Source organism: Corythoichthys intestinalis, chromosome 2, assembly GCF_030265065.1.
Source record: "Corythoichthys intestinalis isolate RoL2023-P3 chromosome 2, ASM3026506v1, whole genome shotgun sequence".
NCBI classification, from domain to species: domain Eukaryota; kingdom Metazoa; phylum Chordata; class Actinopteri; order Syngnathiformes; family Syngnathidae; genus Corythoichthys; species Corythoichthys intestinalis.
In genome coordinates, this window is record NC_080396.1 from 70,891,010 (window position 1) to 70,915,521 (window position 24,512).

Below are 24,512 nucleotides of genomic sequence, written 5' to 3' on the forward strand. Positions count from 1 at the left end.
CTCAAGAGCAACATTTCTATTTGAAATGCTCTTCGTACATGACTACAGTATTCTTCATTCTACATACATTATGAGGCAATAACAAAACAGTAACACACAGGCACTAAGGAAACTAACTTTAAGCAGATTACTAGTTTAAAAAAATGAACGCGTTAGATTGCTCGTTACTGAAAGAAATCAGATTACAGTAAGGCGTTACTAAGTAACAACACTGGTCAATATTGAAGAAAAATAATCTATTTGGAATATAAGGGAAGTTTAAGGCCCTGGAATTCATCAGGAAAGAAGAGGTCATCTGAGATGTGTGTTAATTACAGGTGGAACAGTTTATGTGGATACACTGAGTTTGGTTCATTTGCGTACTGTTTTGGTTATGATTTATGAATGTAATGCAACTTTCTGTACATAATGCAACTTTCTGTACATTACAGTTCAAGATAGGAATTATTTTTTTTTTCAACTCTACTACAATTTCATAATTATACCGAGGTGTATATTTTTAGTGGTGTTGCACCGATACCATTTTTTGGCCCCGATACCTGGCTGTGCAGTATCGGCCGATACCGATACCACCCCGATTATATATATATATATATATTTATCCCCCCCCCCCCCCCCCCCCCCAAAGAGCTACATAATTGGATGTGAAATCATTGCTATCAAGGCTTTGTCAGGCTGTTGCTCATCTTTGCAAAATAGGAAAAAAGTACACTAATCCCTAGTAGACAATAGTTGAATAAACCTTCCGCTCTCAAAGGCCAAAATAGTGCTAAATTTGTGAAATTAATAAAACATGTATAATACTAGCCCAACAGTAAGAAAGTAAAAATAAATTCATAATAATAAACTCTGAATGAACTGAATAAACTTTTTTAAACCTCTCAAAGTCCAAACAGTGCAACTTTCTGCTGGTTAGATTGTGTTTTGTTGCTGGGCGTGGGGGCGTGGCACTTGAATCCAATTCAGACTCATCAACGCAGCATTTAAGCACGGGTGATCTCAGAGAAGGCTGCCGAGATATTTACATTGCTGATCGCTATTTGACATCTGGCACAATAATCTTGCTACATTTGCTTGTTATGCCCCTGCATTGGGTTTTTCTGTTAGTGTGCTGCTCTCGTTTGTAACCGCTGCCTATCGTCTTAGTTTGTCCGTCGACCTGCTGTTACGGACTCCTTTTGTTATTTCTACTGTCCTGCGATCGCGTGTTATTTTTTGTTTGCAATCATTAAACCCTTTTATGTATCCCCCGATTGTTGTCTGCTTCAAGGTTCAACCTTCTTTCCGCATTTGCGGACGCTAACAATTATAAGTAATAATAATTGACCACAGCATCCCGTCTCTCCTTTTTTTCGGGAGGTGGGAGTCCCTTATTTCTATTTCTGAAAGGTGGCAACAATACTTTGGAAACACTTCCCAAATTACTGCGGCATTTCTTTCAGTGAAAGACAATAAAAGTAAAGTAGACAAAGTGAACTGACCAGAGATTGTTGCTCCGGTCCAGCGGCCTTTTTCCTCTGGATAGCAGTCCTGCTCTCGCAGGCTCAAACTCGTTGTGTTCGTTCACGTTTCATCTTCAAATGTTTTATCAAGTTCGAGGTATTGAAACTGGCCGATTTGACTCCACATCTCCAAACTTTCAGGCCGCAAATCTTGCATGCAGCCATTGATTTTAATCGACGGGATTTCTATTTGGAAATATTTCTCGACCGCCGCGGCGCCGCCATATTTCCTGGTTTGTTTTTCGTCCATATGAAAAAGCCCCCTTTTGATTGGTCAGGAGTGGCTATTGGCCCGCTCTCATTGGTCTGGAGCAGGCCAATAGCGATAGCTGCTTGGTGTTCACGTGTCATCACACAACACAGAGACAGAGTGTAGTGAGCGCCAGGAGGAGAAAAAGGCTGTGGTCAAATGTTATAATAATGGACCGGTAAATGGTATCGGCGCCGTCTTTGTTGGTACTCGCCGATACCGATACCACCATTTCGGGCCGGATCGGCGCCCCCTGCCGATACTAGTATCGGTATCAGTGCATCTTTAATTTTTAGCATTGAAATTGGTTCCAACGTTGATACTTAACCACGCCCATTTTTCAATATTTTATTATCCCACCGAACAAGCCTTTTTCACACAGGCCTATAGAGCCTTTTTGCATTGGTTTGGGTCAAAAGTGAAAGTGTAAATCCAGTTTGTTTGGATGCCAAAAAATTATTTAATAATGATAATTATTAATAAAAAATAATTTATTGTGTTGTTTTTTTTTTGTGTGTGTTGTCTTTCTTCAGTTCCCTCACCCCCAGGCACCGGCCGGCTTCAAATCGCCTTTTGCAAATGCTCCATTCGGACACGGCTCGGCACCTCTGTTTCAGAACCCACCGGCGCCGTCCCAAGACTGCAACGATTCCCCGACTGGAAAGATGGGCTTCTCCGACTGGTCGGCGCCATATGATTCCTCTCAGGGTGGAGGGCGTTTGCCCAATCATCATGCCGGCGCTCAGTCCGGCCCTTCCCCGTCACCGTCCTCTTCGTCGGACGGCGACGAACCCAACGACAGTAACGCAAAGTAAGTTTTCATATCAATGTATTTCGCTGCGTAGTACACGATATTTGATTCCAAAAGTATCGATACTCAGTTATTTATTTTTGGTTACCAGAAACCTGTTTTCATGGGGTGAAATTTGAGCCGTCAGTGGCACTAAAAGATGAGCATTCACCGTCAGTCCTCCCAATTCAAATGAGTTGGATGTCTATTGTTGTCAATGGCAAACAATGAGTTGATTTTGGGTAGAGGCGTGCGAAATTTCCGATTCTTAGATTATTCGCGATTTGGCCCTGGAAGACTCGAGAACGATTCACAAACATCCAAATTCCGATTATTGAATTACCGTATACCAGGTAAAGTGGAACTAAAACACAGTAAGCGCGGTCTTCAAGACGCAATGAGGAACGGACTAAGAGTAAATGTCACGCTCAACTTATGCCGCTAGATAAAAAAACAATAATACCTGACTGCGGCCAACAGCCGCTACGAACAACGCCTAGTTGGTAGTTGCTACAAACATACGTCCACAATAATGCTACGGTAGATATCACATACAGTGCCTTGCAAAAGTATTCGGCCCCCTTGAACCTTGCAACCTTTCGCCACATTTCAGGCTTCAAACATAAAGATATAAAATTTTAATTTTTTGTCAAGAATCAACAACAAGTGGGACACAATCGTGAAGTGGAACAAAATTTATAGGAAAGTTTAAACTTTTTAACAAATAAAAAACTGAAAAGTGGGGCGTGCAATATTATTCGGCCCCCTTGCGTTAATACTTTGTAGCGCCACCTTTTGCTCCAGTTACAGCTGCAAGTCGCTTGGGGTATGTTTCTATCAGTTTTGCACATCGAGAGACTGACATTCTTGCCCATTCTTCCTTGCAAAACAGCTCGAGCTCAGTGAGGTTGGATGGAGAGTGTTTGTGAACAGCAGTCTTCAGCTCTTTCCACAGATTCTCGATTGGATTCAGGTCTGGACTTTGACTTGGCCATTCTAACACCTGGATACGTTTATTTTTGAACCATTCCATTGTAGATTTGGCTTTATGTTTTGGATCATTGCCCTGTTGGAAGATAAATCTCCGTCCCAGTCTCAGGTCTTGTGCAGATACCAACAGGTTTTCTTCCAGAATGTTCCTGTATTTGGCTGCATCCATCTTCCCATCAATTTTAACCATCTTCCCTGTCCCTGCTGAAGAAAAGCAGGCCCAAACCATGATGCTGCCACCACCATGTTTGACAGTGGGGATGGTGTGTTCAGGGTGATGAGCTGTGTTGCTTTTACGCCAAACATATCGTTTTGCATTGTGGCCAAAAAGTTCAATTTTGGGTTCATCTGACCAGAGCACCTTCTTCCACATGTTTGGTGTGTCTCCCAGGTGGCTTGTGGCAAACTTTAAACGAGACTTTTTATGGATATCTTTGAGAAATGGCTTTCTTCTTGCACCTCTTCCATAAAGGCCAGATTTGTGCAGTGTACGACTGATTGTTGTCCTATGGACAGACTCTCCCACCTCAGCTGTAGATCTCTGCAGTTCATCCAGAGTGATCATGGGCCTCTTGGCTGCATCTCTGATCAGTTTTCTCCTTGTTTGAGAAGAAAGTTTGGAAGGATGGCCGGGTCTTGGTAGATTTGCAGTGGTCTGATGCTCCTTCCATTTCAATATGATGGCTTGCACAGTGCTCCTTGAGATGTTTAAAGCTTGGGAAATCTTTTTGTATCCAAATCCGGCTTTAAACTTCACCACAACAGTATCTCGGACCTGCCTGGTGTGTTCCTTGGTTTTCATAATGCTCTCTGCACTTTAAAGAGAACCCTGAGACTATCACAGAGCAGGTGCATTTATACGGAGACTTGATTACACACAGGTGGATTCTATTCATCATCATCGGTCATTTAGGACAACATTGGATCATTCAGAGATCCTCACTGAACTTCTGGAGTGAGTTTGCTGCACTGAAAGTAAAGGGGCCGAATAATATTGCACGCCCCACTTTTCGGTTTTTTATTTGTTAAAAAAGTTTAAATTATCCAATAAATGTTGTTCCACTTCACGATTGTGTCCCACTTGTTGTTGATTCTTGACAAAAAAATTAAATTTCATATCTTTATGTTTGAAGCCTGAAATGTGGTGAAAGGTTGCAAGATTCAAGGGGGCCAAATACTTTTGCAAGGCACTGTATATGTAGAACTAGATGCGAAATGACAGACGACGGCGGCGTTAGAACATGTATAGAGAACTAGATGCGGAATGACACACTTGCCGACGTTAGTAAACAGCCGCCATCTTAAAGCAGTAGACTTCTCTGGAAGGGTCTGTTGTAGCGAACCTACCGTAATTTCCCGAATATAAGGCGCACCCGTGTATAATGCGCAGCCCAAATTTACTTGTAAAATCTAGGGAAAATTATTGTACCCGTTGAAAACGCGCACCCTAATTTTAGCACCAATAAACAGAAGAATACAAGAAAACAGAGCTCGTGTACAGATACAGAAATGTCATTTTACTGAATGGTGAAACACAGCACAAGCATAGCACATTGGTAGTTCAAAATAGGGCTGCAGCTATCGAATATTTTAGTAATCGAGTAATCGACTGAAAATTCTATCGATTAATCGAGTAATCGGATAAAACAAATATATTTTTAGGTGAAGAGCAATTATAAATATACATGAGAAAACAAGACATTTTATCATTTTCAGTCAATCAATGTCTTTATTTTTGATGTATATTGTTAAAAACAGCCAACAATTGTATCTCAGATGTAACTAGAATTTTAAAAAATGACTAATTCACTGCTTTCACTCAAAAAACCTTTAATCTTATTTTTTAAAAGTATATATATATTATATAATATATATATATATATAAACACATCTAAAAATGCCTTTACGCTTGATAACACACATCACTTAAAAGTTAGGATTTTTCCCCACGTTTTTCAATTAAATATCTACTTGTGTCAAGCCATTTTTAAGTTCTAGTTAAGTTTTAAGTTAGTCTAAACTGTAAGTCCTGATAGGATTTTGAGTTTTTGCACTGTTCAAAATAAATGTATGATACAGGCTGTATTGGAGCACATTAGGGACTAGTGCTACTTGGTGTTTTATCCAGCAATGACTACTGAGCTAAAATTGATAGTTAGCCTTATTGAGTTTTTATTTGACACCCTCATCACTCCACAACGCTATGTTGTGTAAAGCCTGTATGAAAGACACGTTAGCCACGCATCGAAAGCGGTCTTAATTAATTGAAACCTAGCCCTCCGCAATGCTAACGTAAGGTGAGCTAGTAGTGACAGTAACGTTAATCTTATATATTAGCGCTTAACGCTCTTTATTAGCGCTTAGCGCTCTACTGCTTTAAGATGGCGGCTGTTTGCTAACGCTGCCCAGACGCGGCCTAGTCTTTCACTGAGCATCTAGTTCAACATACATGTGATCTCTATGAGACGCACCAGATGCTATCTGTTACCAATGTAGCATTGTGCGGGCTAGTATTTAGCAACGTCGGCGTCGTTTGTGGCGGCTGTCGGCTGCGGTAAGTTTTTTTTTTTTCCCCCCTTCTTCCTCTCCGCACGTGACAGCGCGTTGTCCCGCATTAAAAGTAGTCCTAGCAAAACGTGATGCTTAGAGCTGTCAAAATAAACGATTACTCGAGGTGAATAAAATTACTCGGATCAGTTTTTAAACTCGAGTTACTCGAGTTGCTCGAGTATTCGTTTCAGCTCTAGTTCAAAACATTACCATAAACTGACAATATTTACGGTAATAATATGATTTGACAACTTCTCCAACTTACCAGAATCTAAGAGAAAACAAAACAGATGTGACTTTTCTTTTAAAGACTGCTGTATAACTTGCTCGTTTCATCATGATGAATAAATGTTTCTTCCATTGATTGATAAGGTAAAATGAAAGTGTGAACGTAAGTCGGAAATCCATGAGAGCTCATCGCTGTCAACACGACAGTAACAATAGGAACTATTGTTATTTGGGTTTGAGCTTCCCGAGGGACAGATATAGTTGACGGACACAGGAAGTCTGTTTGCTTACGTTTGTTATGGTCCGAGTTGCAGAGCTGCAATAAACGTTGACTCAAATGAGTTCAAGAAACTAAATTGTGTGCTTTATGAAGAGTGAAAAAGGCAGAATTTACCACAGACGAAATCATTCGGCTGATCAGAGCGAAGTATTACCGAAACAAAACGGTGACGTCACGTACCGTAACGGTCGGCAACGGGTCGCCGCATACGTTTCTTCAACACAACGTGGCCGTGTCAATAAAAAAAAAAAAAAAATCGGTTTATATATATATATATATATATATATATATATATTTCTGCCTCCATCCATGTGCCCGTTTATAATGCGCACCATGATTTTGCAAGTTGATTTTGGGGGGAAAAAGTGCGTATTCGAGAAATTACGGTAATTAACTTTTGATCTAAAATACTCTTAAATCGGCAAAATTTTGACTTGAGTCTATGATGAACAGTTTTAAAACTTTCACATGTCGAAAGTAGACAGAAGGGAAATTATGGAATAGCCCTAACCCTAATGGGAGCAATTTTAACAACTTTAACGGTTGATTCACAACATGAAATTAACTGAATGTAGTTTAAAGCTGCTGATACAGAAAGGGGACTTGAATATTATATTTACTATTTTTAACTGTTAACTTGATACTGAAATAGTAGTTTGGTTTAGCATGAGGGGATTTTTGAACAATTTTGGAACTAAACAGCTAAGAGCTCGGGGGGTCCATCAATAATCGATTTATAATCGAATCATAGCGTCTAAATCGTAATTGTAATTTAATTGTTAGGTGTCCAAAGATTCCCACCTCTAATTATGGATCACTTCCTCATTAATTTTAGGGTACTATGGGCTCACTTCATATTGATATTGGGTCACTTCCAGGACATTTTGGACATTCTTTGGCCACCTCCTGTGCATTTTGGATCTTTTCCTGTTAATTTTAGGGCATTTTGGTTCACTTCGCGTACATTGGGCACTTCCTGGTGAATTTGGGGCATTTCCGGTTGACTCTGTATATTTTAGGGTAATTTGAGTAAGCGTCTTTTGTCCAAGATAATGACCACCAATGGAGAAGCACTTTTAGAGTTATTTAATGTTACATAATGTAGTGCAGGTAGTCCCCTGGTTACGAACTAGTTCCGTTTCTACGCTGGTGACGTAACCCGAATTTCCATGTGAATCTGAATTAATCCTTTAAAAATTCAAAATAACAATCCAAAAAGTCCAAAAGTATTGTATTTTGTTTAATGGTGGTGTATACTCTGTCCTCTGGTGGCAACGTTGGGTCTTGCTGGACTGTCGTTCAATAATGCTTCCATACAGGAGCACTCAGACGTGTCACATGGCTCAAGAATAGCTGCGCTCAGATTTGGCCCACATTAGGCTGTAAGTTGCTTCAGCTAATATATGTTTGTGTATGCATTTGTAATCAAGTTTAGGGCTACAGTTTGTGGAGTTACGTGTGAGCGATTTGCCATGAGAATTGTACTGTAAATACTTTAGCATTCGTAGCATTTAGGCTAGCGGACTTTTGTGAGGCAAATTAGGCTAATATCTACTAAATTTACATATTGATCAGACTAGATAGGCCCTTGGAAATCAATTGTTTGGTGTCGAGTGTTTTAATGTTAGAATGCGTCATTTTGAACATAAGTGTACATATGTGTGTTCCAGTTCTACAAATTGTCAAAAGTGAAGGAAAAAAAAGCTTCAAAAAACACAATTGCTTTGTATGTTGTCTGTCAAGATGAACAACTTCACGTTTAGTGAAGACAGAACGAGTCATGTTCATAAAGTAAAGTAGAAAATAAGATGCTGTGAGGTACAATTAGGTACTGTTTGTGCAAAAAGAAAAAAAGACTGGAGACAAACTGGCGGACGAGACGCCGGCGTTGTAAAGTCGAAATCGCGTAAGTCAAGTACGTCGACTCGTAACCCGGGGACTACCTGTATTGTTAGATTTGAAGCTAAGTTTATGTACACCTATCTTGGCTGAAAAGAACATACAGGAAGTTGATGTAGCTTTTGTGGACCAGCAACCCTCTTTACTCAGGGGAAAACAAAAGGATGGGAGGGACAGGAAAGCAACATAGAATATAGAATAGAATACATAGACTACATGGGGGCCAAATGGCCCAATACAAAGAAAAGGCTGACTAGACAGAAGTTATCCTACATAAGGAAAGTATATACTTAAGTAAAGCATAAATATTAACTGTGTGCACAATAATTCTAACAATTATTGAATATTATATTGACAATTTTTTGTGTCGATATAGACAATTTTAGTAATGTGATAACAGTAACAACATGTGACAGTCGTATGTGAAGCTCATTCTTTGTTTTTCTGGACCTGCAACTTACAAACCAGAGTGGCTTTAAATGTTTTTAAATTAGTAACTTTGGCTGACTATTATTTACAACACTGAAAATAAGGAAAATATCAACAACCTTCCTTCTGTTCAATCAGGGCTGGCATGTATTGGTTTCAAGCCTCAAATTGGCTTATTTCTCAATGGAGTTTGGTCAGGTTGCATCGTTTTCTCACCTTGTGTCACTTTTAACTCATTGGCTTCTGTTGACAATGATAGACGTCCAATCCACTTGGACTGGGTGGCTGGCAGAAATCGAATGATTGATGGAATGTACGTTCATTCGCTGCCAGCCCCTACAGGTCAAAATGGATAGGACATCTCCCGATGTTAAATATGTACAGTATATGGGTTGTTTGATAACATAACTCCAATGTGGATCTTGACCTTGTCATCCCCTCGCAGCCATTTGACAGACAAGCCGTCCCGCTGGGAGGATCCCGCGGGAAGGGACGGCCCAACCCCTGGAGACGCTTCCCAAGGCAACGGCGGTGGGTCCGGCATCCCGTCACTGCTGTCCATGGCCACGCGCAGTCACATGGACATAACCACGCCCCCTCTGCCTCAGGTCAGTTTCAAAGTCTTTCAACTGGCTCATCTTGATGAACGTGTGCACTGCCATCTTATGTAAATCTGAAGCGTACGTGCTGTGGTAGGTAGCAAATGTTAACACATTGGCTTCCATTGATCGTGACAGCTGTTCAAGCGATGATTGATTTGGGGAGGCTGGGTGACTTCCTGGTTCATTTTGCGGCACTTTTGATTATTTTGCTATTTCTGTGTCACTTCCTCTGTTGATTTTGGGGCATTTCCATGTCACTTGGTGTTAATTTCGGGTCACATTCTGTTGGTTTTTGGGTACTTATAGGTTACTTCCTATTGATTTTGGGTCACCTCCGGGACATTTTGGGCATTCCGTGGCCAATCCCTGTACATTTTGGACATTTCGTTTTTTATTTAAATGCATTTCTGGGACGTGATTTTGGGTCACTTTCAGGACATTTTGGGGCACTCTGTTGTCACTTGATGTACATTTTGAATATTTCCTATTCATTTCAGGGCATTTCCTAGTCACTTCATGTTGATTTTTCTCTTCCTGGTTATTTTGGGGCAATAAGAGGATTTTTTTTTTTTTTTTTTTTTTGTCAATCGTAATGACTACGAATGGAGAATTAATCATAAAAAATAACATTTAATCTTGGATTTTTTTCATTTATGAAGTCTTCAAAATGCTCTCGAGCATTTGTTTAATTATTGATATCAAGTTGAAAATTATATGATCATGACAACTATGTACTGTTTTAAGACATGAAATTGTGTTCTGAGAGACAAACCAAACTGTTTCAGGTTAGCGCCGAGGTCCTCCGCGTCGCCGAGCACAGACACAGAAGAGGGTTGATGTACCCGCAGATCTACCACATCTTAACCAAGGTAAAGTCCAATTAACCCGTGCTTTGGTTTGGCCAAAAATAGTTTTGCACAAAAGATAATTGACTTTCTGCAAACTACGCCCCCAAAACGGCCGTTGACCAATTATATGTCCTAGTAAGTGTTGTGAGCATGATCCGACAAACCCCATTCCTCCATTGGCGGAGCTTTTGCGAAAGTTCAATTGGGAATTTATACAAAAAATAAAAATAAAAACACTTGTGCACATAAAAGACATTGTTGTGTGCGTCACACACATTTTATGTGCGCAGGATTTCCAATTCTGCACATGGAACTGTGGCATGAATATCAAGCAATATTTTTTTTTCCCACAGGGAGAGATGAAAATGCCGGTGTGCATCGAGGACGAGTGCAATTCGGAGCTTCCTCCTGCTTCAATGCTGTTCCGCGCCGCCAGACAATACGGTTACGGGGTCCTCTTTAGTTTGGCCGAAACGCAGCGGCGCCTGGAAAGGCTGGCCCTCCGCAAGAGAGCTCCCTTGGAAGGTTGGGGCTGGGATGGTCAAGCATTTGGAGGTGGAAAACCACAGTGTCTCTTTTTATCTTTTTAACTCGTTCGCTGCGGTCGATGGTGCCAGGCGTCCAGTTAATTTTAACAGGGAGGACTGGTTCATGTATCAGCGCCATTAATGGGGTCAGACGTCCGATCCATTTTGACCGTGTGGGGCTCTTGTTCATTCGCACTTCCCAGTCAAAATGGATTAGACATCTAACACTGTCATTGAGGTAAATATTTTTTTTTAAATTATTTTCTTAGTGTAATATTTTAAAGTTTTAACCAAAAAGGGGAAAACGTACATATTTTGTATATTTTTGTAATTCTTAAAGTAATTTTAAACAGTCTTCTCTATATATAAATTAAAAATAAAAAATTTGAATGTAAGTTATAAAAACTTAATGTATTTTGAATTTTTAAAAAAAAAAAACAGAATTATTCATTAAATATTGCCTTATTTCTTGTTTCATATATTTTAAATTACTATATATGTATGTATTGTTTTACCATAGACTTCATCATTTTATATATATGATGTCTGTTTTTACATTTATTATATTACATTTTTTTAATTAAAAACTGAATAAAAATTATTCTTTTTTAATGTTAAATATTCTAAATTTCAAAAAGGAAAAATTACATTTTAAATTTAGTGTTATATTTTTATCTTGAACCGCAATATTCTTATTCTTTTGCAAAATATTTTTATAAAATAAGAAATATTGTCTATATTGGTTATATCAAAAAGGTGTCTTTTGTAATTTTATATTTCATTGTTTTATATATAATTTCTATTTTTATGAATCAAGTATATGAAACAAAAAAGTTTCTATTAATTAAAAAAAATATATTTAAAAAAAAAAAAAAAAATCATATACCCTTTGGTTGCCATTAACGGCGCGAGATGTCCAACTCATTTTTTTCATTCATTGCGTGGCATAAAAAGCGCTCTAGAAATAAAATGCATAGATGTACTATATTTGTCCCAAATGGCTCGGACGTCTAGCGCCATCAATGGCACTGAAAGATGAGCTTTCACAGCCAGTCCTCCAACTTTAAATGAATTGGATGTCTATTGCTGCCAAATGGCAATGAGTTAAGAACCCCCCACCCCTAGTAAATATTCTCCTGTTTAAAATTTTTATTTTTTTTTTTACTTTGAAGACGATCCTTTTATTTGTTCCATACCAAACGTCATTGACATGACAACATTGATTAAATTCATGCTTGTAATTATTGAACTGAACGCTGCTGTTTCAGTTCCTCCGGTGATCGTGAAAGAGTGGAGCAGCGGCAAAGCCAAGTCTGCGCTGACTCCTGAACTGGTCCCGGCTCTGTGTTTCCGGGAGTGGACCTGCCCCAACCTGCGTCGGCTTTGGTTGGGGCGTGCCAGCGAGGACCGCTCACGCCGGACCAGGGCCTTTCTGGCCTGCCTGCGCTCCGACTGCCCAGCCCTTCTCAACCCGGCGCAGGTCCCACAACATCTGCTGCTCATGTGCTGCGTCCTCAGGTAGGAATGCCTGCCAACAGAAAAGGGAACCGAGGACAGACTTGTTCTTAAAAGATAAATGTTGTATGAGTTAAATGATTTGATATTCAAAGCCCTCTTAACGTTTTCATTTTTATAAAATTTGAAAAATTAATTTATCTACTAGGTCGCCCTTGTTGACGACGCAATGCACTCTGGGCGGTGACGTCACGCTCGTTAGCCACATAAACATGTCTTCAGTTCTGCCCTTCCAATTTGAACCTGAGCGGAAAAGTGATGAGAAGGACAGCACTGTTGATATTTCGCAAAACAAGCAGCAAAAGCAAATAAATGAAGGTCTCAAGCGGGATTCAAACCCGCGTTTCACGTGCGACAGACAAGCGTGTAGACCACAGGACTGTACTTCCGTGTGACATTGGAGTCATGATTTTCCTTATAAAGCAATCAATCGCAAGCCACATGCGTTGTCTGTCGGTCTGCGGTAAAAGCTGAATGGGAAATGCAGCTGAGAAGAAAGTGTGGCTTACTTCAGACAGCAAGCACACATCAGTAATATAGGGATTGTGTAAAAGGGTTTATTGAACACACAAAAAAACACGCGATCATGAAAAGGGAGACACAAAAAGGGTTTCTGACAGAAGGTCGGGAACAATTTAAAAAAAAAAAAACTGTCGGGAAACCACCGTATGAGGCAGACAAATGAAAAAACAAGGCAATGATGCAACTCTCAACGAAAGGATATACAAACTGTCAAATAGCAGTCAATATCTTGGCAAGCCGCCTCGGATCGGTTTAAACACACTTCTGATGAGCTGGAATTGGATGCAAGTGTGACGTTAGGAACCCATCCCACAGCAATACAATACAATACAATACAATCTGACCAGCATGTGACAAAATCATGCCAGTCGTCATACTAGCTTCGTTTGCTAACGAGCAAAGCTATTCTCCCAGTCCAGCCTAACCACGTCATCACCCCCAGCGTGCATTGCACACTTAAAACATGGTGCCCTCCGTAGGTCAAAACATTTACTAAATATTGTAGATTTTTAAATCAATGGCAATAATATATATGTTTAGTAAAAGAGAACACTTGTGGCTTCTTAGAGCCTACAAGTCTACAAGTCCAAGGTTCCCTTTAAGGATGATTTGTAGAGGTGCTAGGAAATCTTGAGCATGTCAAAAAATGAAAATGACTCCACTAATGCCATCTTACATGTAGAAAACCAATCTGGCACTTTTTTTTTTTACAATTTGATAGTTATTTCAGCCAAAATTGCATCAGGGAACGCTCACTTTTTCTCCCCAGCAATTCTGGTTGTGACATCACAGCCAGAATGGATGATCATGTCTAGCTTTCTAGCCCTGTGCTAGCTAGTAAATGTTGAAGGTGCTATGCAGACAATTGGACTCGAGTCACAGGGACTCTGACATGAGCCGCAAATTTGATGACTTGCAACTCGACTCGGACTTGGAAGAAAAAAAAACCGCAGACTTGTACTTGACTCGCTTGAGCTGGGTGAGTCCAAGACTCGATTTGACTTCCGAGGCAGTAACTCGAGACTCGACAAGCTGACTCTTGCCACCTGCCAGTGACCTCCTTGGCCGCTCTCGCCACGCCCTCACAGAACATCAAAGCAGGATTAGTTTTAGTCTTTTGGACGAAAATACTTATTAGTCATATTTGAATAATTTCTAAATGTTTTCACAATCCACAATTGGATTTATTACTATTACAATTTGCTGGAAAGAGAAATGTCGTTTAATACATCTGCAGACGGCCAGTAGATTGATTTTTGATTGATTGATGATTTTACGACACTGTGCCGGGTGTACGCTGGTCCTCATAGGAGACGTAGGGTGAATCCCATGTCATCCCTTGGCCCTCCCCCTTACCCCTTCCCCCTACCACTTGGCCCTTCAAACGGAGCAATAAGGGGTAGGGGCTTGAAACGTTAGCCCTACGAATTGGGACACCCCTTCACACTCACGTACGTCATAAGTCCATTCCGCCAGTTATGACGTCATCAAAAAGCGACAGAACCAAACAGACACGCCTACATCAGTTATCACAACTTAAAACTGTTAAAATAGTTAAATTAGGGATAAACAGAGCTACTTACATTTGTGTACTTCTTTCCTTGGCTCCGCCATTTTGGAAATGATTCTCGGGGTAATCGCTTTGCACCCTGGGAAATTTCGCGTAACCCTCCGTTTGGAGTGAGGGTAGTCATGGCCCTCCGTTTGGAGGGGTGGAAAGCCCTCCCCCTTACCCCTACCCCTGCACATTAGCGTGAATTGGGACAGCCCTACCCCTACACGTGAACGCGCAAAACGGAGGGGAAGGGGTAAGGGGTAGGGCCAAGGGGTGAAATGGGATTCACCCGTAGTCTTCCTTAAGGCAAAACACTCCTGCTTTTGTCCACCGGCGTCGCTATAATCGACCAAAACTGAAAGGTTACATAGTGTTGCTTTAACTATGGCCATTTAAGAAAAAAAATCTACTTTTTTTTCTAACCCCCACCCCACACCACCACCCCCTGTGGCATGACACTGAAAGAGGTGATTAAAAAAAATCAAAATTTTGTTGTTTTCATTTTTGTAGTATCGAAAACTGTATGGAGTCGTTTTTGGGTATCGATAACGAGTTGAAAATTTTAGTACGGTGGCAATTTTGCAGTGCATATATGTGCAAAAACTGCAGAACTGAGCAGCCTTTGTTGCTGCGTCTCAGGTATATGATGCAGTGGCCCGGCGGACGGATCCTCCAGAGAAACGAGCTGGACGCCTTCTTGGCCCAGGCAGTCTCCAACCAGCTCTACGAACCGGACCAGCTTCAGGAGCTCAAGGTCCGACGCCGGCCACCGTGGCGTGACACCCGTCCGCCTTCCCTCTCGCCGGCCTGCACAGCCAACTCCATTTTGTCCTCTCAGGTGGAGAAGGTGGACGCACGCGGCGTGCAGCTGGCTGCCCTCTTCATGGCCGGCGTGGACACGGCGCTATTCATCAACGACGTGTGTGGGCAGCCGTTGCCGTGGGAACACTGCTGCCCCTGGGGCTTTTTCGACGGCAAGCTGTTCCAGAGCAAGCTGGCTCGCGCCGCCCGCGACCGTGCCGCCCTGCTGGACATGTGCGAAGGACAGGTAGGGGAGGGGTACTTCGAAAGTGAGATTTTTCTAAATAAAGAGGACTATTTTTTACTAATTTCAAAAACCTAAATTATGACTCTTGTAAGCCACAGTATTAACATTTTCTATGCAAGTGTGTCGTCACCAGGACATTTATACATGATAATTATCACATTTATGTATGCTAGTTATCTCGTTTTTACATGATAGTGATCACTTTTTTTTTTACATGATTATAACATTTTTACATCATGATCGTTTTCAATGATAATTATCACGTTTATCGTAGTCATCAATATTATAGCGTAGTTATCTTGATTTCCACGATATTTATCACGTTTGTATATGCTAATTATTTACATGCGTTATCACATTTTAGCGTTGTAATTATCATGTTTTACGTGTTAATTATAACACTTATATCTGCTTGTTATCTTGGTTTTGCATGATTCTCATTTTCACACGTCATGTTTTAAATGATAGTTGTCACGTTCTTACATGGTAATTATCAAGTTCCTGCATAGTAATTACCACGATTTCAAATTTTAACATTAAAATTGTTTTACGTGGTAATTATCACGCTTATATTTGCTGGTTTTCTCGGTGTTACATGATTCCTTATTTTTACACGTCACTTTTTAAATGATAATTATCACTTTCTTACATGGTAATTATCATGATTTAACATGATAAAACATCATTAAATGATAATTATGTTAAATCGTTATAATTATCATGTAAGTACGTAATAATTATCACGTTTTTACATATGCATCTCCTTTTTACATGGTAATTACTAGTGTTGCACCGATACCATTTTTTGGCCCCGATACTGATAGCTGGCTGTGCAGTATCGACTGATACCAATACCACTCCGTACATAAATATATATATGGCGGAAAACACAGACAAGACTGAAAAAGCAGTCTCTGCTCTGGCACTCCTCTTTAAAAGAAAGTGCTGTATTTTAAGCGAAAACTGCTGTTTTTGATAGAACAATATGTCTATTTGCTGCCATAGCAGATTCATGGCGCATTAAGCCCCCGAACTATTTTTAATTTGTCCGTTTTACCCTGGAAACCCCTGTTTACAGACGTTGCGCAGCCGCTTTTGTTTCAACCCAGCATAAAACAAAGGTAATTATATTTATTATTCAAAATATCTGTCATTTTTAGCTTAGAATCATTAATTGATGTCTAATATTTAGTTTTAAAAAAAAACATAAAAAAACGACTTAAATTATTTACTCGCATATTTTAAACTTTTAAACAAATTACCTCACAATGAAAAAATGGTGTCTGTAAAAAAAGTCCCTGATATCTACCTCATAACTATCGCTTGATGGAGTTTTTTGGGTTTTTTTTTTTGTTACTGTCACATTTTCTCCGATATGTTAGATGATAAATGATCAATCCAGACAAAGAAAAATTGAGAGAGAAAAAACGTTTAAAAGGGTAAATATATGAAAAAGAAAATCTCGACCACTCCTTGATGTTTGCGATTTCTGCATCCCGACACTTGTTATATTACCATGTTTCATCCATAAAATCGCAAAAAAAATCCAGTTGTGGCCATTCACAGCTGTGTCTTGACACTCAGTGATAAATGTACATGGAGTTTTTGGATCGAAACAAGGGAAGTACGCGATAAAGTCATGGCGTCTTTAATTCTGCTCTTTCATGCTCTCACCTCCAGATAGGGTTTCGCTGTTTATTTTTTTAAATGCCCTCCTGTTCAAATTTTTTCTTCCCCCAGAAAATTGAGATTTTAAGCTTTCCAAGGATGTATCACACATGCATATTGGATCATTTTGAAAGTTGGCCAAATTGGGGCTCTCAGAGCGGAACTTCAAGTCACCTGAGTGTTTTCCGCCATATATATATATATATATATATATATATATTTTTTTTTTCCCTTCAAAGAGCTACATACTTGGATGTGAAATCATTGCTATCATGGCTTTGTCAGGCTGGTGCTTACCTTTGCGAAACAGGAAAAAGACTAATAACAAGTGAATCCAGTAGAAATTTTTATTGCATACTTGGTAAGGGTGACAGTAGTTCAATAAACCTTTGGCTCTCAAAGGCCAAAATAGCGCTAAATTCGTGAAATTAAAACATGTATAATACTAGCCAAACAGTAAGAAAGTAAAAATACAGTCCGAATAATAAACTCTGAATGAACGGAACTTTTTTAAACCCCTCAAAGGCCAAACTTTCATGAAATAATAAGTAATAACATTAATAATTGACCACAGCCTCCTGCCTTTTTTTAAGCATCCCTCTTTGTGCACCAGCAGGGCCAGGTGGCCCCAAAATGTCAATTATCTATGTTCGGGTCGGGCCAGACTTCTCTCTCGCTAACTTTTTTTAAAAAATAATTATTCATTTATATATGTATACTAAAATGATGTATGGATGTAAAACTAAGGAATACTTGTTATAAAATAATTTGGCATGCCTGCGCACGTGAACGCTTTTAACTTTTTGATCTTCTCCTCCACGAGTCCGCATCCATTGCATTTTTGACATGGTATTTCCTTTTCGTTATGGAGCAGCAAGACGTGAAAAACAAACTAAAGACTGGGTAATGGAAAAGGCCAACATGCACCGGTAGGAGTGGGGTATGGAAAGGCTTCAAATTGATTAAGATGCTATACAGAAACCTGTGTCGGCTTCGCTGAATGTAAACGAATGTGGCGCTTTGCTCTCATACGAGAAATATATTTAACCAACTTTTCCAGCGTTATTTTGAGTACTATTTAAACATTAAGAAAACTTTAAGAGAAGCGGGTTTTTTTCTGCCAACTCGAAGAAATTGAAAAAAATGTCAAATCCACTATCCGCCTGATAGACCACGCACACAAATATAAAAGATATAAATGTTTATTGAATATGCATCTTAGTCTTGTTTAACTGAATTTGTTACAAAAGACAGGCTTTAATTTGCTATCATTATGCACAGGCATCGTCACAAATGTGATCACACAAAACGCAACCTTTTTCCAAGCAGTGCTCTGTCCAGGTCTGACTGACGCACTGCGTTTCCTCCTCCTCCTTTGTCCTCACAAATAAAACATACAATTTCGTTGGGTTTTCGGGCTCTGCCCTACAAATAAAACATGACGACAACACAATTAAACAGCATGACACTGGACTTTTCTCGTGTAATAATACGCTTCCGTAGGTCTGAAAGTGAATTTCAAAAGTCATCAAAAAGGTTTTGAATTTAACATGGCTTGAGCTTTAGGAACCCTGTCTTTGCGCCCGGCAGGAGGAGCTGGTGTCCAAGGTGGAGAAGATGCGGCAGGCCATACTGGAGGGCGTCAACCTTTCTCGTCCTCCTCCGCCACCTCCTCCTCTTCCGCCCCCTGCCTTCTTACCACCCGCCATGGTGCCACCGTTCTACCCCATGCCGCCCCTCTACCCGCCTCGCCCCATGGGCGGCGTGCCTCCTCACCACCCGCATCATCCGCATCACCCAGCCCAGCACAGACCCAGAGCCTTCCCAGGTAGACTCGCCTGCCATTTTTCAAGTATATCTGCTTTTTGGGGGGTGAGAACCGATGCAAATATAATGCGTGACAATCCAAATAAAGACACTTCTTCATAAGGGTACCACATTTAGTCCACGACTGTGATTTTTGACTATGCTAGGGTTGTTAAAAAACATAGACGAATCGATACAGAAATCTTGTTTCCGAATGTGATAGTGGATTCCAAAAGAGGAGATACTCAGTTATTTGGTCACCAGAAATTAGTTCTCAAGAGGAGGAAATTTGATTCCATTAGTCTTGATAGTAATGCTAATGGAAAATAGTTTTGCATATATACTCATTCGCTGCCATTTATGGCCCGAGATGTCCAATCCATTTGGACTGGAAGGGGTGAACCAGTGTTGTTCATTCGCCCTTCCCAGTCCAATTGAATTGGACCCCTAGCGCCATCACTGAAACATGAGCATTCACAGGCAGTCCTCCCAGGTTAAATAAATTTGACATCTATACTGTAATTTTCGGACTATAAGGCGCACCTGGCTACAAGCTGCCACCAACCAAATTTCACACGAAAACGGCATTTGTTCATAGATAAGCCACAGCTGTCCTCACTGTATTGTGGGATATTTACACCAAAAGTTATGAACCGGTAACACTTTATTTGACAACGTCGTCATAAGACTGTCATTAGACCGTCAAAATTATGAAATGACACTGCCATGAGCATTAATGAATGCTTATGACTGATGTCATAAAGTGTCATCAGGCAAATTTTGTTACTAACTCAATTTATGTCCAGCTCTGATGTTTTACATCCATTCAAAGGGAGATAAAAGGGTATTGAGTATTTTTTTTGTGTATCACTATAGACTTTTATCCTGAAAGCTGTAATTAATACGCCTGTCTTTCTTATCCTAACGAACAGTTATCGGCCGAATTATTTATTTTGGGTGGGAGAACTTCGGTATCTATTTTGTTGTTTGTTCCCCACCATAGGCATCCAGTCCATTCCCCCTCAGGGAGGAAAGCTGGAGATCGCTGGCATGGTCGTCGGCCAGTGGGCCGGGAACAAACCCATTCGCGGCAGAGGGGGCTTCAACATGCAGGTGGTTTCGGTCGGAGCCGGGAAAGGGTGAGTCGCCCGTCGCTGTTCTGCCCCGTTGCCAAAAGTCGCTCCGGTAACACTCATTTTTGCTCACTGCAGCAGAGGAAAAGAGATCCCCACCAAGCTAAGGGGAGGAAAAAAAGCAACTGCCAACAGAACACAGGTACGCACGCTGGCTGGCAATAGTATGCAAACTTGTTACCTTATTTCACTCAAATGCCTCGATAACATTTTCAGTAGTGTTGCACTGATACAAATCTTTGGCTTCCGATTCCAATGCTGATACACGACCAATATCTAGGTTTGTAAAAAGGCATATATATTTTCTTAATACTAAATGACGACATGCTCCCTTGAATACGAAGTAAATGCTATCATGACTTAGTCAGACACTGCTTAACTCATTGAACAATGAACATTCACTGCCACGGTCCCACTTCAAATGGACTGGACGTCTGCTAGCGATAGATGCGACATTGCCATCAAAGTCGATGCATTCAAATTCAAATGAAGTCAGAAGTTCAGTGTTTCCCCTAGGATTTTTTGAAGCTGTGGTGGTGGGCTGCATCGGAGTCGGACAGCCTCACCATGTCGTGCCACAGCGAATTTTTTTTTCTTCATTTTTTCCCCCAAGAAGAACCATAACAAAGATATATTTGAAATATTTCATTAGCCAGGCTAATGTTGTACCTCTCAGCTACAGTACATGTATGTAAAATGCGTAGCTGATTACAGCTACGTTACCCGATGTACTAATGCAACTTTTTTTCTCGTGGCAATAGTACGACTTACATCTCGTAGCGACTCAGGGTTGGCAACCCAAACTGTTGAAAGAGCCATATTTGACCCCCAAAAAAACACAAAAAAAACTGATACAGTATGTCTGGAGCCACAAAAAATTAAAAGCCTTTTACAAGCCTTATAATTATCGATACTAGCTATATTAGCCTACTATAGAAATACGTAATTAGCCTTCATGATTAAATGTTTGTTTTCCCTGCAGTGGATCCTATAGAGAATGACGCACCACGTGACTACTCTGTTGTACTATGCCGCCACAAGTTTAACTTCATTACAATATTAATGAATTGAAAGAATGTTTGTGTCATGTTTGTCCTCCTAGAAATCCTATTAAAAAAATATATATATTTCCCTCCCCCATCTTTTTCCATTTAAAAAAAAAAAAAAAAAAAAAAAGCTCCGAAGCATCGCTAAAGAGCCGCATGCCGAGAGCCGCGGGTTGCAGACCACCGTCGTAGTCCTCCTTTTTCCTTTTATTTGACCCTCATAAGTACTACATTACCACAACAATAACAGTCCTTCTGTCAACTGACCCATTTAGAGCACTGGGGGAATTCTAATAGCCGTGTAAAGAGTTTTACTTGATTCGGTGAGAAGGTGAATAGTTTTTTCCCCGTTGTTCGTAAACTAAATTTCCACACAAAGGCACGTCGAGGTACCATTAACTTAGCAAGGAGAGGTATGAGAGTCATTTTTCGAGTGTCCCAGAGCTCGCGAAATTTGGGTGGGGGGGCGCATTTATCAAAGTTTCGTCAGCCGTAATTGTCTGAAGTTGGCGCGCCGGTGTTGTGCCGAAAAATAGCCACTCCACGTGAAATGTCCCCCCTGACGGGAGCGCCCACACGTCACTCGTACAAACAGCCTTTTCTTACCAATCGATGGACACAGAAACGACGTTCTTGTACCGTGAATATGTATCATTTTACTCTGCTTGAACTGATAAATCGTTTACTGTGACCAACGCTCTGAAAATAGAGCAAGGCTTTATTTTGGGCCCCGCCTCTCCGCAGTCTCTCAGCGCAAGTTAGTCAAAGTTTGCTTTCCGTCCAAGACGGCCGTCCACCGCTCACTTTCGCCGAAAAGTCCGATCCAAATTATTGTAATGCCCCGGATATGGGCAAGAAGGAGAGAAGTCTGTATTTGCTTACCCACTTTATTGTGGTAACAATAATAAAGAAAAACAATAACAAAATAACAGCGGGCTGCTACAACATGCGACCGCTATCTCTCGCTATCTCGCTCGTTCTCCCATTCTTCCTACTCGTTCCCCTTGCGTCTCTTAAGGGGGGGCCTGCATAGTTACGAACATTAGGCTACAATACACAATGAATAGGTGTCCGCTGAACTCCTCCCACTCGGCTGCCGCTAGTTTGAAGCGGCCTTAAAAAAAAATTTTTTTTTAATTTAAATAAATAAATAAAATACATCTCATTTGCCAGGCGTGGCGGCTTTCATTTTAGTGTGGCGGTGCGCCACAATCTGTTAAATATAGGGGAATCCCTGGAAGTTTATTTCTTTGAAGATTATTTTATCAACGTCAAATTATCTGCTGTTTACAGTGGTGTGGAAAAGTATCTGAACCTTATGGAATTTCTCACATTTTATATAGAATCAGATTTTTTTTCCCCCCTTCAAACACACGTTTGATTGGCGGATGACTTGACTCGCAGCCCCCTCCTCCCGCCACACAAACACACACACGCACTCTCACCCACAAGCAAAACCACTGTAAGTAATGTAAATAGACACCACCAATTTTGCTACTTAAAAGTCCGACCTGCATCAAAGTTAGCATTAAACTGTGTAAATTTGCTAACTTTCAAAACTTTACTGCAGTCAGGCCAGCCTCTACAAGGAACAATGAAGTCAAGCTAGCTGTCCCTCATTTCGATCATTGTTTGCAGGGTTTCCCCTACACATAACAGATTGTGGCGCTGCGCCACTCCAAAATAAAAGCCGCCACGCCTTGCAAATGAGATTCTTATTTTTTAAAGGCTGTTTCAAACTAGCGGCAGCGTGGTGTAAAGGGTTCAGGGGCAACCTATATATTCATTGTGGATTGCAATGCCCGTAACTATGCGTGGCCCCCTTAAGAGATGATCGGACTGGAGAGCTGTGACCTGGTGGGAAGCGAGTCGGAAAAATGGGAGAACCGCCGAGATACCGGCCGCATGTCGCGGCAGCCTGCTGTTATTTTGTTTTTCTTTATTATTGTTACCACAATAAAGTGGGTAAGCTCCCATCCGGGGCATTACAGTATTTTGGATCAGACATTTTGTGAGCGCTCGATGGCCGTCTTGGACAGAACAGCCAAATTAGAACGAATTTGTGCCGGGAGGCGGGGCCCAAAATAGAGCCCTGCTCTATTTTCAGAGCGCCGCTGCGCAAACGTCATCAGCGCATCGAATAGCAGAGGGGCATGCATACTTAGATCTGTGCTATCAGGCTGTTTTGGCAGACGGTTACGCAATCAAGGCTGACGAAACTTTGATAAATGCGCTTTTTTTCCCCAAGTTTCGCGAGCTCTGGAACACTAAAAAAATGACTCTCATAACTCTCCTTGCTAAGCTAAATGGTACCTCGATGTTTGTTTATGTGGAAATGTAATTCACAAACAACAACGAAAAAACTATTCACCTTGTCACCGAAACTAGTATAACTCTTTAAACGGCTATTTCGATTTCCCCCTACTCCTTGAAATGGGTACGTTAACAGAAGGACTATTATTGTTGTGGTAATGTTGTACGCATTCATAGTCACAAAGTGTACATAATCTCATAATGCTGAGCTAGGATCATGTGTGAGTCAGGTCTACTTAAGAAGCTACTCAAACCTTTTAGCCAGGAGCCTGCATACATTAAGAAAGTCATAACAAAAATTATAAGAACAGGAAAAAAGGTGAATTGTCGCATATTATAGTATCCTCATACAATAACATACTGTCAAACAATAACTTTAAACACTAAATACACACACACACACACACACACAAAGAAAGAAATACTTCCCCAGAAGAGGAGAATTTATAACGTTGGTATGTTGGAATTTTTACATTTTCTGATCAGAATGCTTTTTAGCATTGTTTTAAAGGTTGAGAATTTTCAACACTTTTAGCTTGTCGTCGAACTCATTCTAAATTAGGGGCAAATAAAAGGAAAAAAGAATAACTTCGACATGTAAGTCGTACTATTGCTACGAGAAAACAAGTATTATTATGTAGGGTAAGGTAGCTGTAATCAGTTACGCATTTTACGTACATGTACCATAGCTGAGAGCTACGACATTAGCCTGGCTAATGAAATATTTCAAATAGATCTTTGTTACGATTCTTCGTGGGAAAAAATGTAGAGAGAAAAAAAAATTCTCATTTGTCATGATATGACGCAATTTTGCCATGGCACGTGGTGAGGCTGTCTGACTCTGATGCAGCCCACCACCACACCTTCATAAAATACTAGGGGAAACCCCGGTTTGCATTACAGTGGTATGAAAAAGAATCAGAACCTTTTGGAATTTCTCACATTTCTGCATAAAATCACCATCAAATGTGATTTGATCTTTGTCAAAATCACACGGATAAAAAAAAAAAA

At 40.5% G+C, this 24,512-nt stretch overlaps 1 protein-coding gene across 2 annotated transcripts in view; it reads left to right on the forward strand.

The window, feature by feature from the left end:
- fam120c (family with sequence similarity 120 member C) overlaps window positions 1-24,512 on the forward strand; it is a 69,309-nt gene that overhangs the window by 37,396 nt on the left and 7,401 nt on the right. Inside the window, exons 7-16 of one of the 2 annotated variants that reach the window (XM_057860721.1) lie at window positions 2,286-2,563; window positions 9,364-9,526; window positions 10,306-10,389; window positions 10,722-10,923; window positions 12,164-12,413; window positions 15,127-15,241; window positions 15,326-15,535; window positions 18,794-19,031; window positions 20,013-20,148; window positions 20,221-20,284. In XM_057860721.1, the coding sequence (XP_057716704.1) occupies window positions 2,286-2,563; window positions 9,364-9,526; window positions 10,306-10,389; window positions 10,722-10,923; window positions 12,164-12,413; window positions 15,127-15,241; window positions 15,326-15,535; window positions 18,794-19,031; window positions 20,013-20,148; window positions 20,221-20,284 (1,740 nt within the window). The remainder of the gene's footprint in view (window positions 1-2,285; window positions 2,564-9,363; window positions 9,527-10,305; window positions 10,390-10,721; window positions 10,924-12,163; window positions 12,414-15,126; window positions 15,242-15,325; window positions 15,536-18,793; window positions 19,032-20,012; window positions 20,149-20,220; window positions 20,285-24,512) is intronic. The other variant, XM_057860729.1, reaches the window with a different exon arrangement.